The sequence below is a fragment of the Enoplosus armatus genome, chromosome 8 (assembly GCF_043641665.1).
Source record: "Enoplosus armatus isolate fEnoArm2 chromosome 8, fEnoArm2.hap1, whole genome shotgun sequence".
In the NCBI taxonomy this organism is placed as follows: domain Eukaryota; kingdom Metazoa; phylum Chordata; class Actinopteri; order Centrarchiformes; family Enoplosidae; genus Enoplosus; species Enoplosus armatus.
This window is the reverse complement of record NC_092187.1, coordinates 11,952,122-11,969,856: the sequence shown is the minus strand read 5'-3', so window position 1 is coordinate 11,969,856 and position 17,735 is coordinate 11,952,122. Positions and strand designations below refer to the sequence as shown.

General features: G+C 40.4%; 2 protein-coding genes across 2 annotated transcripts; one reads left to right on the top strand and one right to left on the bottom strand.

The window, feature by feature from the left end:
- Positions 1-1,175: 1,175 nt before the first annotated feature.
- On the top strand, positions 1,176-12,059 carry smc5 (structural maintenance of chromosomes 5). Its single transcript, XM_070910528.1, has 24 exons — positions 1,176-1,399; positions 2,347-2,488; positions 2,829-2,881; positions 3,128-3,290; positions 3,563-3,697; positions 3,873-4,013; positions 4,121-4,282; positions 4,844-4,915; positions 5,591-5,846; positions 5,990-6,144; positions 6,606-6,719; positions 6,898-6,992; positions 7,092-7,224; positions 7,555-7,728; positions 7,901-8,070; positions 8,235-8,358; positions 8,524-8,646; positions 8,739-8,864; positions 9,024-9,119; positions 9,416-9,520; positions 9,654-9,773; positions 9,991-10,170; positions 10,749-10,844; positions 11,615-12,059. The coding sequence occupies exons 1-24, from the start codon at positions 1,233-1,235 to the stop codon at positions 11,747-11,749; spliced, it is 3,237 nt and encodes a 1,078-aa protein (XP_070766629.1). The 5' UTR covers positions 1,176-1,232; the 3' UTR covers positions 11,750-12,059.
- A 761-nt stretch (positions 12,060-12,820) lies between these two features.
- On the bottom strand, positions 12,821-14,704 carry cfap276 (cilia and flagella associated protein 276). Its single transcript, XM_070911177.1, has 5 exons — positions 14,574-14,704; positions 13,485-13,601; positions 13,263-13,378; positions 13,041-13,150; positions 12,821-12,851 (listed from the first exon to the last, which is right to left on the bottom strand). The coding sequence occupies exons 1-4, from the start codon at positions 14,646-14,648 to the stop codon at positions 13,048-13,050; spliced, it is 411 nt and encodes a 136-aa protein (XP_070767278.1). The 5' UTR covers positions 14,649-14,704; the 3' UTR covers positions 12,821-12,851; positions 13,041-13,047.
- Between the last annotated feature and the right edge of the window lie 3,031 nt (positions 14,705-17,735).

The following is a 17,735-nucleotide window of genomic DNA, read 5'->3' as shown; positions in this document are numbered from 1 at the left end:
CAATTCAACAGCACCACAAACTACATTCTCTAAAGTGACTATAAAGCTGAATTCACATCTCTCTAAGATTTCAACAAAACACAAATACAACATAACCTTCATTAAGGTAATTTGTATTAGACTGCATTAGTTGTGCACCCATAACCACATCAGGCCCTGTAACTTGGATATAACCAGGGACTATTAATAAAATAATATAATCCTTTATTAATCCCTCAGCAGGGAATTTTGCATTGTTACAGCAGCATACAGGATAGTGCAATAGCAGAGACATAAGTAGAAAATCAAGATATAATAAATAAAAACAATAAAGACTGTTATAAAAAAGCTACTAAAACTAAAAAACAACTATAATTTACAAATTCACAGAACAAAAGAAATAAAGGTAAAGGAATTATACTGTATTGCACATAGAGAGGTGTGGATATTGCACCATTTGTTATACATTCAGAAATATGTGGATTATCCATTTTGATGTGCGTAATCTACTGGGATAAATGATAACTAGAATAAACTAATTAGTAAAATGTGACTAATATCATCGGTTTGCACTATATTGTCCATAACATTACATTGTGGTGCTTAATTCAAATAGTTCTTTGGCAAAGTTGTCCAGACTTATTGGAGTCAGTCCATTTATTTTTATCTATGTGGATTTTTAATAAAAACCAATTGTACAATGAAAATAAAATATTTTCTCCTGAATGTTCTTTGTATATATATATATTATATATGTAATGAAGGAACAGATGAGAAATTGTTTCTTTTTACTCTGCAGGACCCACAAGAATGTACTCTAATACTAACACAATAATATCACCTGCTAACCAACAACTGCTGAGTTGTCAAGTTGTGATCTTGAGTATATCATTGCCTTGTATTCTGTATCTGTAAAATATTTTCTGCTCAAATCAATATAATTGTTTTTAGACATATGCAATTATATGATTTGCTAATGTTTTACAGATGTCCATATCAAACAAATATCATATGGGGTTGATTGCAGGTTGGTGGAGGACAGTTAGTTGAAAAAGTTTTACCCATGGACGTATTATGTGTTTTTATTATCAATCTCGCGATAATGAACGTTAGGTTTGACAATGACGTCAGTCTTTGTGTTTACACGTGACGCCTGGGGTCCAACCAGATTTCAACAACGACTGGGCGAAGCGCGCGAGGGCAAACTAGCGTGTATGTAGTTCCTTGACAGTCGGGTTCTGTTTTTATTCTCAATGGCTGAGCGCAGCAAAAGACGGCGAATCAGTCATGCTAACAGCAGTTCACAAACGTCTAGTAGCAGCGGAGCGAAGACGCAAAAAGGTAGTCAACCCGATGTGACCCGAGGAGATGGTCGTTTTGTAGAGGGAGCCATACTTCGCATTGCCATGAAAAACTTCCTGTAAGTTACTGCACCCCCGCTGTTCGTAAGCAACACAGAACAACATCTACAAACCAAAACTCAACTGCCGCCAGCCTGGAAGGATATGTTAGACCCTGATCATTGCTAGACGGCTAAGCTAGCTAGACATGCTAACATATCATCAACGATACACCGAATCAGGACGCTTTGACGTCTGTAAACATGGCCAAGTCGTATACCCACTGAGTTAGAAACCATCTTACGCAGAGATGTGTCAGTGGTGCCACGGCTGTCTTGTGAAACTCATGTATTAATTTTAAGTCATAAAATTAAGCCCAAATTTTAAGTTGCAATTAAACTTTGAGGGACGAATTGTTGTCAGGTCTTGAGTTGGAGCTCAAATCATGTCTCAAGATCTTGAGGGAGGCGTCCAAGTCAAGTCTCCACAGTGGCCAATAATGGCTATAATTTTCACTTTAGAATATATACACTTAGGTGCCAGTTTATCAGGTACACCACCAGTGGTGGAATAAGTACTCATTCATTATTTTCTAGACTTTTCTCTAATGTTTTACTTTTTTGTGTGAAATGATGGATAATATTACCTCTATGGGCCTGAAACAGAGTTTGAAATAAACTCATGTGAGTAAGTTTGACTGGAAATGTCTCTGGTGGAAATGCTACAACAACTCATTGACATGAAACATGATAAAGGGCCCAAATCAGGCACTGCTTTCTTTCTAAGAGGTCACAAAGCTAAAAGGTTGGAAACCACTACTTTAATATGTTTTTTAATGTGAAATCTTAATCTGAAAAGTAACTAGTACCCATAGCTGTCATATACATGTAGTGGTGTAAAAAGTGCAGTATTTCTCTATATAAGACTTTTTTATGATGTTAGTGGCCTTTATTTCAGGCAAGGCTGCCCTCTTTCTGCTATAAAACACTGCAGGGAAACTTTAAATATATACCTCCTGCCCTGACAGGACCTATGACTACTCTGTGGTGTACCCTGGACCTAATCTGAACATGATCGTTGGAGCCAATGGAACTGGCAAATCTAGCATTGTGTGTGCCATCTGTCTGGGTCTGGCTGGCAAGACCGCAATCCTGGGCAGAGGCGACAAGGTAAACGGCAGAGTAACACAACCACTGGTAGATGCACTCTGAACATGTTCAGGCCTTTGATTTCTATCCAAAAGACCAGTGAGTAAACTTAAATGCAGGATCATTAACCTTTTTATAATGGATAGCTTTTCAGCTGCTAGCAACAGCATGAAGTAGGTGATATGCGTCATTTGAATGTCTTTCATCGTCCTCTTGCACCGCATGGGATCTGTGTTTGTCTCAACTCCCAGCACCAGTGTCAATCAGTCAAATTATTACACAATTGTTTTAGCTGACAAATAGATAAATTACAACTCTGAGGATGATTATTAAAAGGGTTTGTTTATTTTTTTTCCCGTAGGTTGGGCTCTATGTCAAACGCGGGTGCCATAAAGGATTTGTTGAGATTGAACTGTAAGTTATGCAAAAGAGTTCACAGACACACACTGTTACTGAAACACATTTGTGTTGCGTTTATTCAGAAATTCCTGATTAATCCATTTAGAAATCATCAAATATTAATCTTATTGACCTAACTCGGCATTTTAACTATACAGTTCCACCTTAAATGATACTACTGTTTTATGTGTAGTGTCATGCCAGCCATTTAATGATTTTAGGAATCCGATTGTAGAATCAAACTGTTTGTCGTTATTCCAGGTACAAGCGTGGTGGTAACGTAGTGATTAACAGAGAGATCCATGTGGAGAACAATCAGTCGCTGTGGATGCTGAATGGAAGACATTGCAACCAGAAAGCAGTGGAAGAGGAGGTCAGGGCTCTGCAGATCCAAGTCAGCAACCTCTGCCAGTTTCTGCCACAGGTATGTTTGTGTCACCGCAAGATGCAGTGAATTAGAGTAATAGCTGCTGGATGGATGATCATTTCTTTCTGTTTTTCAACCGTAGCTTTCAATAATCAAGCAACGTGTCAGTGTGTGAATGTGGAGGACATATAATGTTGTATTTTATTCATACAAATCTGTACTTAAAACTTAGGAGGCATAATTCCAACATGTCTTGAATGTTTCCTCTAATAGCACTTTGCTCACTGTTTTCCTCTTTTCCTGTTGATGTGGTCGGTTTGTCCTTCCAGGAAAAAGTGGGAGAGTTTGCCAAGATGTCCAAAATTGAGTTGCTGGAGGCAACTGAGAAGTCGGTGGGACCACCAGAGATGTACGAGTACCACTGTGAGCTCAAAAACTTCCGCAACAGAGAACGAGAACTGGAGGTAAACACAAGGCTTGTATGGACATACAGTATACCGCGGGTAACTCACAATCACAGTTGCACCATTGATTATTTCACTTTTTTTCCCATGTTTAAAAAGAAATGTAAGGGTAGTGTTGCAGACCTCAAGCTCTTCTAGGTTTTTCAGTGTATGTCGGTGGTTTGTTTCCCTTCAGAACGTCGTGAAGGAGAAGGCCAGCTTCCTGGAGAAGGCCAAGCAGAGAAATGAGAGGAACAAACATGATGTGAACCGTTACTACGAAAAGAAGAGGCATCTGGATGTGATTGAGTTGCTTGAGAAGAAGAAACCGTGGGTGGTGAGTCGCAGAAATGTGTATGAGAGGGAGAGACAAATACACAGTGTGCAGTCAGAGTAAAACTGAATTCTTCTGTATTATTCTGACTCTCCCCCCTCTGGCACTAGGAGTACGAAACCACCCGTAAGGAGCTCGAGGGTGTGAAGAAGGAGCGAGACGAGGCTAAAAAGCAGCTCTCTGCCCTGAAGCAGGCACAGACGCCCATGCTGAGGAAGATCCAGCTGATTGACAACCAGCTGAAGCCCACTGAGGCACAAATAAAGGCGAAGGTGGAAAAAAAAGCAAATGTTACTCTCTGATAGGTCTACAGTATGACAGTTGGGTCTCATAAAAAATGTGGGTAAAGATTTGAAGAATTGTAGAAAACTTAAATGAAGCCTGTTATGATCGGCGCATATTTATGTACTTAAGAGGTCTAGCCATTAGCTCTCACTGAACCAGGTATCCACAGTAAGTGCACTTGAATGGTTTTATGGACATCCTTTTTCAGCATCCCTGAGGATTTCACACAAAATTTCAGTGCAATATAAATTAATCCGAGCATTATGCTGCCCACAGAAACCCTGAATAAAGATGTTTGAGTGGCACACTTGAGAATCCTGCCAGCTATTTACATTACAATGTGGGTTTATTTCTTAAATACGTTTTCACTGAATGTGAAGTAGGAGTAATTTAAATTGATTATAAACCTTTTCAAAGTCAGTTTAATGTCATTAAAAATGAGAGGCTGGGGATTTTGAGCATGTTTTTCCTCCTGCAGTACAATAAATACTGGAAGGTAATGTTTGTGATACTACCGTGACGATAACTATGAGCGCGTTGTTTTTCAGACTGTCGCCATCAAAGAAGCCTCTCTGAAGTGTAAACAGAAGCAAGATCAGTTGGATCGAAAACACAAAGAGGTGAGACTGCACTTTTCTTTGTGCTCGGAGAGCGAAAGAAAAGCAACAGCTGATAAGAACAACCCCTCTGGTAGACTCGACAACGTTTATCTTGGGGGGGGGGGGGGGGGGGCGGGGGGGGAGGAGGAGGAGGAGGAGGAGGAGGACAAGGAGAAAAGTCCTGCAGTTAAAGTTGATGTTTGATTTTTGGCTGCTGTTGATTTGCTATATGCGTGTATTATAGATATTATTGAACAGGAGCTTCATATTTGTGAGTGAATAAAATGTTAAAGGTCAAAATCTAATCCATTTTGTAACGATGTGAGGCGCACAATAAACAGGCCACTATACATTAAATGCACTTCTATCTAGATTCAGATTCACTACATTCAGTCCTCCTCTTGTATTTTTCATGGTTTGCATTTCCTTCACACGTCACATTTGGAGTGTGCTTTAACCAATTACAGCTAATTATGTTTTGAAAAATCCCTGATTTGAGTTCATTTAACGATAATATATTTCTTGCTTTATATCAAGTAAAGAAGAGATAACAGAATTTGCCATTTGAATGATGTAATTAGTGGTTTTTTTTATATTTACGATAAATCCATTTTCTGTTCAGTGTGCCTTTTTATCACTGAGTGCAGCTGTGTGTTGTTCGTTATACAAGATAACTCTCCCTGTTCTTCTCTACAGATTGAAGATATTAAACAAACGCTGAGGCTGAAGCAGATGGAAGAGGAAGACCACCAGAAGCGGGTCAGCAACACCAGGCGGACCATTGAGGACTTGAAGGCGGAGCTTGCCAAAGTGGGCGACCAACCAGACGTGACACCACAGATCAACGCTGTCAACGTCGAGCTGAGGCGCATCCAGATGGAGAGAGCCAAGATTGAGGGAGAGAAGTCCGACCTGCGCAGGGAGAAGGACAACCTCTTTGCCGAGTCCAGGAGTGAGAGTCTGAACCACTTTACATAAACAAAGATTGAATATTTAACATATGATGCTGCTCACATGGGTTCCTTACCTCTGCTGGTGTCAGTCAAAAACCAAATAATAGATGTTGAAATAATGTTTATTTATTTCAATTGCCAGTGTTAGAGAGGAAGCTCAATGACATGAACAACATGATGAATGCCAAAGAGGAGAAGCTGCGAGGACGCCACAGGGACACACACGTTGCCCTCCAGTGGCTCCGACAGAACAAACACCTCTTTGGTGGAAATGTCCACGAGCCCATGATGCTGGTGGTGAGTCCCAGTGAACCATGTGGGGTAGTACTTTACTTTAACCCCACCCCATTTAGCATTTATAAGCAGTATATAAACATTTAGAAAATGGTTTATAAGACAATACAATGTAGATATAAGTGTAGATAATGCTACTATAACTATAACTCCTCCTGTGGTGTTGGGTGTATTAACAAGTTGTAATTATATAAAATATGTTTTCATAGGAGAAGTAACAATTGTTGACCAATGTTGCACATGAACAAACACTTAAAATGATCTTATGTCTGCGTACAACTAGATTACAGTGTGTTATTAACAATTTATTAATGTTTGTATAGGGCTGACTAAATTGTGGGGGTTAGAATAGTACAGTAAAAGTATATATCCATTTAGCAGGATGACAGAGTAAAACAGGTGTGTGATTTGCTGATTTGATAGCTGTCACTGTTGTGCATGCTAATCCTTTCCTCTTTCCCCAGATCAATGTGAGAGATCATCGCTATGCTAAGTACGTGGAGAACCACATCTCGTTCCACGATCTGCGGGCGTTTGTCTTCCAGAGAAAAGACGACATGGAGAAGTTCATGATTGAGGTCCGGGCGCTGCAGATTATGACCGTCATGTTGACTCTGTGTGGAGGATGGAAAAAAAAATCCATCTGAATGCAAATTATAGTTAAGCTTAATGTCAGACAAATCCTAACTTTGTGTGGCACATCCAATATTTACCCGCTCAAAAAATGAATTGGGTTTGATCTGTCCTGACCCTCAGGTCCGTGACAAGATGAACTTGAAGGTGAACTCCATTTCTGCTCCGGAGGAGTCGTGCTCTAAGCGGCCGCCGTCCCGAAATATTGAGTCCATGAGGTAATGTAATCAACATAATATGTATTTATTTGTGCAATTGTGTCTTTGCCTGTGACCATGATTTTTTTGTTTTTCATTTTCTTACTTTTTCATCTTTAGGCGTTTCGGGTTCTTCACCTACCTACGTGAGATGTTTGACGCCCCTGATGAGGTGATGAGTTACCTCTGTCACCAGTACAGGGTGCATGACGTACCCGTGGGCAATGATCAAACTAAAGCCATGATTAGAACGGTGCGTTTCTCACATTTTCTCAGAACACAACAACAGATTCAACCTCTTTGCTGAAATAGGTTGGATATCGAGAGATTGTGTAGGTTGAGGCACCACCAATAAAAATGATATAATCACCTTTTTAAATGATTTATTTTGACCTTTCAGAGATGTCAGAAAATTGCATTCTTCAATTTGATGTCAAAGAAAATAGTTTTAATTTGACTGTATTTTACGGGGGTAAGTTCAATCTGACTGCCGTACTTCTTTCTCCTGATATTTCCCAATTTTTTTTTATTAAAAAGGTATCTCTGCTGACTTCGACGTTTGTCTCCATGTTCTCTCTCACAGGTGATTGAGGAGCCCTACCTCAAGGTGTTATACACAACAGAGGAGAGGTACACATTGAAGAGGTCCCATTACTCCAACAAAATCAGCACCAGTAACTCTGCAGTGCACCCGTCCCAGTACCTCACCATCACTGTGGACGCTGAGGACAAACGGCAGCTGGAGCAGCAGATGAAGGTGGGGGAGAGACATATATGGCAGCACAGCCGACACCCTTTTCTTTTAATTCCCAACATTCTTTAAATTCCCAACAGTTCATCAATGTAATTTACAGTACCTTGAGAGACATCTCAGTATGTTAGAGTTTAATTGTTTTAAGAGTTTACCTGTTGAACCCCACTGGGAGCAGGCCTGTGAGTCCAAGTTACGAGACATTGATGAACGGATGAAGGCCCTGCAGAAGGAAGCCGCCGCACTCGATCGCCGTGACAATGAATTGTTGGCGGAGAAGAAGCAGCTTTCTGAACTGAAGGGCAAAAGGAGACAACTGGAACAGAAAATCAGCACCAAACAGGACAGGCAAGTCTGTCTTACATAGTCAAGAGGCCCAACAGGAGTTTTACTCTGTATCTTGTAATATGTTGACACACATGACTTGATTACTAAGTTGTCTCTGTAGAGATGTGTTTGGTTAATGCACATATATTAGGATTGGACTAACTCCCATCTTTCCACGTGTTTAGCCTGAGGCAGATGGAGCAGAGTGTTATTGACCTGCAGAAGATTGAAGAGGAGACAAAAGAGAGAACAGCAGCTGTCAATTCCCAGAAGGTGTCCATAGTCGCAGCGTTCATAACCCAGATGAAGGTATGGATAAATGAACTTGGAGCTCAGGACCTGTATGTGGCTGCTTTGCTTTTGATAGCTAAAATAAAATAAATAAATAAAGTTTTTCTGATAGCTGTGGTTGGGTGACATTTATGTTTTTTGATGTTGTCTGACTCTCTTTGTGACCTCCATTTCCCTCTGCAGCTGAGAGCCAAGCTGACGATGGAGAAGGTGTACCTGGCTTTGGAGACGGTGGGGCTGACGGCTGAGAAGGACAAGCTGGAGAACGACTGTAGAGAAGGCGCCTCTGAACTCAAGACCACAGAAGTAAGCGGCCGTGATATTAACTCCTGTATTTCATGATCTACTCCTTCGCTCTGTACCACCGCTGTATGCTAACTGTCTGTGTGTTCCTGCAGCAACAATGCAGCCGTCTGGATCAGAGGAAGGTCCAGCTGACAGAACAATGCAAAGGCCTGTTGAAGAGGGCGAAGATGATCTGCAGGATGCAAGCTGACGAGTCCTTACCTGAAGACCTGCGAAATGTGTGTGTTTATTCTATCGCTGAACGACACAAGCCACTTTCTATGGAATATTATCCTTGGCATGTGGTCCTGTCGCTTTTGTGGAGGCCTTTTGAATAGAAAATACTATTAATGTTACTTTATATCATATTCATGGTTCTTGTTGTTTTGTTAATGCAGGCTTTCAGCGAGCTGCCTGACACACTGGACGAGATCGATGCCATGCTGAACGAGGAGCGGTCCAGAGCTGAGTGCTTCACTGGCCTCAGTGAAAGTGTAAGAGCATTACAAACTACATTTCTATATAATCATAACTTTGTTCTCATAAATTAGACATTTTGAGCCTCTCTCCAGCTTAGAACCATCTGTTCTGTAAATCTTTTTTTGATATGGAAACTTCAGAACTCCTCAGAACCTAGAAACTGCCTCTTTTCTACAGGAATGTGTGGTCAGACCATGCAAGCCGTTTTTATTGTTGTTTATGAATTTATTCTTAGCAATTTGGACAGAAATTGTGAGTCTGAACACATCGTGGCAAGTACCCTCAGAGTGTAAATGTCTCTCATGTTAAGGTTGTTGACGAGTACAAGAGGAGAGAGCAGGAGATCAAACATCTGGAGAAAGAGCTGGAAGATAAGAGCAACGACCTGAACGCCTACCGACAGAACATATCAGAGGTACATGATGCGTCACTGCTGTGATTCCTCTGTTTTGTAAAGAAATATATATCAGTCTGTGAATTCAGACTGACAGCGTAGCCATCCTGTGTATACATGTGTGTATAGTGATTTCTGTGTGTGTGTCTCACAGGCTAAAGAGCGCTGGCTGAACCCACTGAAGCAGCTGGTGGAACAGATAAATGGCAAGTTCAGTGATTTCTTCCGCTCCATGCAGTGTGCAGGAGAGGTTGACCTGCATTCAGAGAATGAGGTAATGACAACACACACAATTAAGGGTGATTTATTTTAATTCATGTTATGAGGATTGTTGTTGGTATTTGTAAATGGTATTTCACAGTCAACCAACTGAGTTGCGCACAAGTTTACGTAATCCTGTAAATCTAATAAATCTTATCGTCATTATTGTGGTTCAGGCAAAACTAATTTTGATTATTCCCCCATTAAATGACTGCTGTCTTTCATTGCAGGAGGAGTATGACAAGTATGGGATCCGAATTCGGGTGAAGTTTCACAGCAGCACTCAGCTCCACGAGCTGACGGCCTACCATCAGAGCGGAGGAGAGCGCAGCGTCTCCACGATGCTCTACCTCATGGCCCTGCAGGAGCTCAACCGCTGCCCCTTCAGAGTGGTGGACGAGATCAACCAGGTAGAGCTCTCTCTCTCTCTCACTCACACTCACTCTCACACACACACACACACACACACACACACACACACACACACGGTCTACAGCGCTCTATGGTCCAAACTGCACCAAAAATTAATCTCTTAGTTCTTTAGCACATGGTCTAACTTCTAATACTACCAAATGTAGGTATTAATGAGATCATAATGTAGCACATCTTCAGATGATAAAACAAACTAATACATGCAGGAACGATGCACGAATCATGTTCGGTTTGTTTAGCTGGCTGTTTCTTAATGATTTAACAAAGTGAGCTTTCTCTTCACTAATATCATTTGCTAGCAAAGCTAATTTTTCACTTTTTCTACACATACATCCTGAGCAAAACATTAACAGACAGGTTTATATCCTATTTTTGAGGATTTTAACATTTTAGCAAGAAATTTATAACACAATTCTGACTGTGTAAATATTGACTCCTTTTTGTAAAATTGCTTTTTTCACTCACTCACAAGCCTACAAGCATTTAATGCAAAAGTCAGTTTTCACCTGCTTTGTTAATGTGGATGTGACTGAGATTATTTCTCTCTTCTGTGCAGGGCATGGATCCCGTAAATGAGAGAAGAGTCTTTGACATTGTGGTCCGCACGGCCTGCAAAGAGACAACATCCCAGTACTTCTTCATAACTCCCAAAGTAAGTGTTTGTACCTTCTAATGGATGAGTGTTAAGATGGTCATAAGAAATTGATCTCATTGAGCGTGTGTGTGTGTGTGTGTGTGTGTGCGTGCGCGCGCGTGCGTGTGTGTGTGCATCTACTGTACTGTGTGGCTAAGTGACTATAATCAATATTTTTATATTAACAATGGATCGTATGACTACTTGTGTGAGAGGTGTCGCTCATAGTAATGAGAAAGAGAGACAGAGGAGTATCATCCAACTCTGTCGTTCTCCTCAGCTCTTCAGAGCGTTTTAACATCTTTCAGCTCTCCTCAGCGTCGTCTCCAGCCGCAGCAGACAGCTGTTTTTTAGCGAAACAGTTTTAACAGTTCACACCAAACAGCAGACTAGCTGGTGAACATAGTGGAGCATTTAGCAGGTAAAAAGCCAGATATTTCCCTCAGGAGTTAGTGGAGACCAAAAGCAGTTAAAAGACAGCGATTATTGGACTTACATTCATCAAGTGGCTGGAAACATGACTCCCAATAAATGCCAGTGTTGCTCTGTATCTGCCAGATGTGTAAATAAGTAACTGTTTGCTAACAAGTTTGCTATATTAACTTAAAAAGTGATGATATGTCACTGTTGTGTTCAACTTGTATCTGTTGTCCCCAAGTGGCCAACAAAAACCAGCTACTGCAGGTTTAAAATGTTTTGTGTGAAGCTGTTGTATTATGTTGGTGCACCCACGAGCGTCTGTGCTGTTCATTTTCCTGAACTTTCACTCCTGCCGCGTTTGTCTTCAGCTGCTGCAGAATCTTCAGTACGCTGAGGAGATGACCGTCCTTTGTGTCCATAACGGCGCCCACATGCTTCCCCCCAGCCAGTGGGACGAGAGGGCTTTCATCAGACGGTGTCTCCAAAGAAAAGCCAGGGCATGAGTCCACCAGGCCGACCCGTCCTGCCAGGATTCGATTAGTTTCCAGTTCAGTGAGTTCAAAATACACAACAGTAAAAGTAAAAGTGACGTTTATCAGTTACTATAAAGGGTTTTCAGAAAGAATGTTTTCGTTTTAAATATGTTTCACAAGTGCCATTTGTTGAAGGTCTACATAAAAGTGAAATATACTGTGAGCATATTTGTTGTTTCCTCATTTGCACATTATTTTATTCTATCTATGTTAACTCTTTAGACAAGACAAAACATGTACAACTGTTTCATCTCCTTAACAGTTAACATGCACTTATTTCTAATGTATATTTGAATAAAATATTCTGCTGTTTCTGTACTAAATGTGTATATTACTTTTATCTAGAATATTCATTAAATATCTGATAGCTGTTATGCTTTGCTTGAATACTGCTTCAGTACGCAGTGCAGTATGAACAAATTAAGTAATTATTATTATAATTAAGTATTATTATTGTTATTATTATTATTATTATTATTATTATTATTATTATTATTATGTATTATTTTCTGTAAAATACAGAATAGAAGTTTTGTTTTGATTTTGATATTAGAATACAAAGAAATGTATTTATTTGTATTTTAATATCTAATATTTTTTGGCATATATTGTTAAATAGGTGCACAATATGACCAGGGATGTGATCTAAAAGGGTTAAATGGAATTTTTCATTTCATCACGACTTTAACATCCATATTATGCAGAAGTGTACCTTCATTTTATAACTTCATTACATATCCGCTTGGCCATTTAAATATCTATATATGACAGCTGAGGGTTCATGCTTTTATTATACCTTGCAGCTTTCTTCAGTGCTTATTGAGCAGTTTTGTGGTTTAAAGTGATTCTTAAATCAGGCTCAGTGTCTAAGTGTAAAGGCATCCCTTTAATTTAATCACTTTTCAGTATTCAGATTACTATTTTGCATTTGGAAAAACACAAGCAGTACAAAAATGCACTGAAAGAACTCATTTATTTACAGAGCTCTGATGTCTGTAGTAGTTGGAGATAGTTTTACTGGAAGCTTCATGTTGAACAGACGCTGCCATCATCCTCCCGGGTGTAGCCCTTGCTGGAGGGAAAGAAAGGGCACTGTATTGATATTCGGGACACACCTTGCTCCAGACAAAGCTGCGATTAGGCTAAAGTCAGATTCCACCAGTCTGAGATTTGAATCAGAAGTATTAGGTTTGTTAAAGTTAGTTTCTCCACACAGACATCTGCTGCAGTGACTGGGGATCAGAATATAACTGAACCTCACCTGTGCTTCACTTAATGCTGTAAATGGAGCTCCTCTGTGGATCAACCCACACTCTGATGTCTTTCTCTTGTTCCTTTTCCAGCATATCCTGCTTTAAGTTTTCCTGTTTCCTGTAAATTAACATGAAAAATGATAAATTAACACAGTTGAATTAGACTCCTGAAATGCCACTGCCAACACAGGGTTGTTCTGCCAGGCCACAAACTTATCACCAACACCCACCTTGGGTCCTCAGAGACGGTCTCCTTCTGGTATAAAATCTGGGTCTTTCTCCAGAAGAAGTCCTTGTGGTGATCGTAGACAGACTTGAGTTGGAAGTCGAGGCTGTCGTTTGGAGCCTGAGGAGGAGAAAAGAGCGGTGCATTGAAAGTACTGAGGGTGCGTTTGCCTTGAAATATGTTTCTGGTTTTATAAGTGATGGTCAACATCATGCTCCCAGGTTACCTGACGCTCATAATGCGTGACACTCCGCCGGGTGCTGGCCAAAGTGGCTGTATCATAGAGGCGACTCCAGGGTTCCTCTGTTTGGGAGATGTGAGTTGGTTTGTCCCATGTTTTTCTCTACACAATGGGAAAGGAAAAAAAATGGATTCCAAATTTACAAAGAAATTATGTTTTTATTCAAAATTACAGCACAAAATGATTGTTGGTGCAACTGTACATCACATGATGGGTCACTTGTATTGCTAAGGGTCATTTTAATACCTGGACTGATGAATTTCAGGTGAGGGTTTTCAAATGATCATATGCTTTAGCATTCAGTATTATAAGTGTAGCAACACAATAGTGCTCATTAATATGTGCTTTATTAACCATAGGTGTTAATTTTGTTAGAATTTGAATTCACATATTGAGCTCAAACACGTCACAAAATACATACATACTCTGTATATGTACATTCAGATAAAATATACGTTTTTCTTAAGCATTTTTAGTATTCTGCTGTGTTTTTGCTGCAGGCCTGTTTGAATGCCATCATTTGACTCTCCAATGCTTGATTATCAACTGGGCAAGGTCCCACGGGCCTCCAAAGGTTCCCAGGTTCACTGTGCGGGAGGTTTGTGGTAATTTAATTGTAACTATGTTTGGGGATATGGGAATATGCACCACTAATGCACCGGATCAAGTGACGCAATAAGGGCCTGAAGGCCAGACTTGCTTTATTACCTGATCTATAGTTCCTGTCTCACATACATTGCAAATACACAAATACAGACAGCTCAAGTAGTAGCACAAATATACTGAATGTCAATTTCCAGCATTAAACTGACAAAAACACACACATTAAACTGACAAAAACACACAAAAACACAATATATAGTAGATGATGTTCATTCAAAATAACATGAGTTCACAGTATGTTGGACATGCTGGTCCTTTACAAATTGTTTGCATAGAAAAATAAAGTGTGCTTCTGTCAGGATCAAATGCGAAGTGACTTTTAACTAGTCTAGCCTTTAGCTTGTGTTTTGTTTAACTAGCTAGGTAACACTAATACCAGACAAATAGTGTGTTAACAGTTGAAAAACTCACCAGCTGTGGCCTGAAGCCGCTGAGCGTGAAACCGTTTTCAAACTTTGGGGAGGGGAAAGGATCCCGGCTCGACATATTTAATGACAACACGAAGCTCGGCAGACGAAAAACATAATATGTCCGGAATTTTGTTGTTGCTGTTAGTTGTTAGCTTCTACTTTAGCTAAAGAATAACTCTGCTACTGTGTTTACTGGTTTCTAAGCAACTACAAAACTTCCGGTTAAACCTTTCAAAAGAAAACGATTGATGGCGAAGGTTTACCTCCTCCCACATGTTATGGGCCTATTAGAGTTGGACGCTGTCTGTTTTAAACCTAAGGTGTTTTCAAATTATTTCCTCACATCCAGCTGCTATGTCCGTTTGTAACAATGCCAAAATGGCCGCTTTTCTTTTATTTATTTTAAAATAAATGTTAAGCCCACCACATCATAAGCCATCAGTTGCTAACACAGTTGCGAAGTCGTGGCTTTTCTTGACAATTAATTACCGATAACTGTACAAATAATATTGGCAGAAGGCAGGTAAAATACAAGTCAGCCTATTGTGTTTGAACAGTCAAGATGATTCAGAGTCAAAACAGGCACCAGAGCCAATCGGCTCCCAGTATTTGTTCACATTTTTAGTATTCTGCTGTGTTTTTGCTGCAGGCCTGTTTGAATGCCATCATTTGACTCTCCAATGCTTGATTATCAACTGGGCAAGGTCCCACGGGCCTCCAAAGGTTCCCAGGTTCACTGTGCGGGAGGTTTGTGGTAATTTAATTGTAACTATGTTTGGGGATATGGGAATATGCACCACTAATGCACCGGATCAAGTGACGCAATAAGGGCCTGAAGGCCAGACTTGCTTTATTACCTGATCTATAGTTCCTGTCTCACATACATTGCAAATACACAAATACAGACAGCTCAAGTAGTAGCACAAATATACTGAATGTCAATTTCCAGCATTAAACTGACAAAAACACACACATTAAACTGACAAAAACACACAAAAACACAATATATAGTAGATGATGTTCATTCAAAATAACATGAGTTCACAGTATGTTGGACATGCTGGTCCTTTACAAATTGTTTGCATAGAAAAATAAAGTGTGCTTCTGTCAGGATCAAATGCGAAGTGACTTTTAACTAGTCTAGCCTTTAGCTTGTGTTTTGTTTAACTAGCTAGGTAACACTAATACCAGACAAATAGTGTGTTAACAGTTGAAAAACTCACCAGCTGTGGCCTGAAGCCGCTGAGCGTGAAACCGTTTTCAAACTTTGGGGAGGGGAAAGGATCCCGGCTCGACATATTTAATGACAACACGAAGCTCGGCAGACGAAAAACATAATATGTCCGGAATTTTGTTGTTGCTGTTAGTTGTTAGCTTCTACTTTAGCTAAAGAATAACTCTGCTACTGTGTTTACTGGTTTCTAAGCAACTACAAAACTTCCGGTTAAACCTTTCAAAAGAAAACGATTGATGGCGAAGGTTTACCTCCTCCCACATGTTATGGGCCTATTAGAGTTGGACGCTGTCTGTTTTAAACCTAAGGTGTTTTCAAATTATTTCCTCACATCCAGCTGCTATGTCCGTTTGTAACAATGCCAAAATGGCCGCTTTTCTTTTATTTATTTTAAAATAAATGTTAAGCCCACCACATCATAAGCCATCAGTTGCTAACACAGTTGCGAAGTCGTGGCTTTTCTTGACAATTAATTACCGATAACTGTACAAATAATATTGGCAGAAGGCAGGTAAAATACAAGTCAGCCTATTGTGTTTGAACAGTCAAGATGATTCAGAGTCAAAACAGGCACCAGAGCCAATCGGCTCCCAGTATTTGTTCACCGCTCAGAGTGAAGCCGCGCCTCCATCCGCCGGGCGGGCAGCACCTGAGGGCGCAGGTCAACCGTCTGCTCCCGAGTCTCCATCACTTCAGCGCTGATAGGAGGCGACGATGCAGCGAGGCCCGATACACCTGAGCCACCTGTTGCTGTGGCTGCTTTTTGCACCAGCCTCTGCGGATTTACCCATGTGCAAAGAGGTGAGGAGATTCATATATTAATGTTTTATTGTGAGCCACTTCTACACGATGAATAACCATCCACCCAAAGCTAAAATCACTCATAGGTGTCAATAGTTCCTATTTTGACAAGTTAATGTGCATGTTAAGGTTTCATCAGATAAATTGCTTATGGGTGAGCTGTAATTGGAAATTTTAATTTACAGTAAGTCCAGCAAAATATGAAATTTGTTGCTCTGAGGTGAGAGACCTGCAACATTTCTGAACATTTTTGAAAGATAGCTGACCTAAAGCCTCTTAAACACCTTCACTCAGTTAAACATATGTCTGATAATGCCAGGAAACATCAGTCATTGGAGGACTGACTTAATCTTTAAACTTGTAAGTGTACATTTCCTGATGGGATCTTGAATTGCCACAATTCAACAGTGCTGTTGTCAGACACATATTGTGTGTGGGACATGAACATATGTTTAGCAAGTGTTTGAATTACATTACAGTAGTCACTTCACCTCTGCTTGCTTCAGTGTCATGTTATCAAACACTTGTTTTACTTGAACTCACATATGTTACACTGCTCTACTGGGCTCTCCTTGCACCTCTGTATCTGCTTCTAATTTGCATAACAGTACAGTTTGATAATACTCAGAACATTTGTTTTTTATCAGCATACCATGAACATTACCACAGAGTGTGTGGAATTGAGATATCAGAGCTGTAAGGGAAGCACAAGAGACCTGTAGTCTTTCATTTTGAGTCTATTATAGCTTATAGATGATGATGATTTGGAGGTCCTGGTAGGTGAGTTTGTTTCCATGCCAGTCCACTGACCATGAGGCGCAGCGGTCATTATGTCCTGTTGCCTTGGTTCCCTCATGTTTGTTTAAAGGAGGCGATTAGGCTACAGCACATCTCCCGTTTGATGCATTTTTACATCAGATCCTCCCACCCAGACCCCTGTTCATCTGATACCCCAACCACAGCTAATGTAGCAGCTCTAATCGAAAACACAGACCCAGAGGAGCGCTGCTGCTGCTGCTGTGTTTCTGTTAACTATTAATCCCACAAGGCTATGTGTGGGCTTGGATTAGTCTGCTGAGTGACTTTCCTTGGACCAAGATTACACTGTGTGCCCGTATTCATGACTTG

Excerpts from the sequence above, each read along its gene's own strand:
- smc5 (XM_070910528.1), top strand. The coding sequence starts at position 1,233 with ATGGCTGAGCGCAGCAAAAGACGGCGAATCAGTCATGCTAACAGCAGT. Across the intron at positions 4,916-5,590 it reads TGGATCGAAAACACAAAGAG|ATTGAAGATATTAAACAAAC; the intron begins GTGAGACTGCAC and ends TCTTCTCTACAG. Across the intron at positions 7,225-7,554 it reads CTAAAGCCATGATTAGAACG|GTGATTGAGGAGCCCTACCT; the intron begins GTGCGTTTCTCA and ends TCTCTCTCACAG.
- cfap276 (XM_070911177.1), bottom strand. The coding sequence starts at position 14,648 with ATGTCGAGCCGGGATCCTTTCCCCTCCCCAAAGTTTGAAAACGGTTTC. Across the intron at positions 13,602-14,573 it reads GCGGCTTCAGGCCACAGCTG|AGAAAAACATGGGACAAACC; the intron begins GTGAGTTTTTCA and ends CCCATTGTGTAG. Across the intron at positions 13,379-13,484 it reads TCACGCATTATGAGCGTCAG|GCTCCAAACGACAGCCTCGA; the intron begins GTAACCTGGGAG and ends TCTCCTCCTCAG.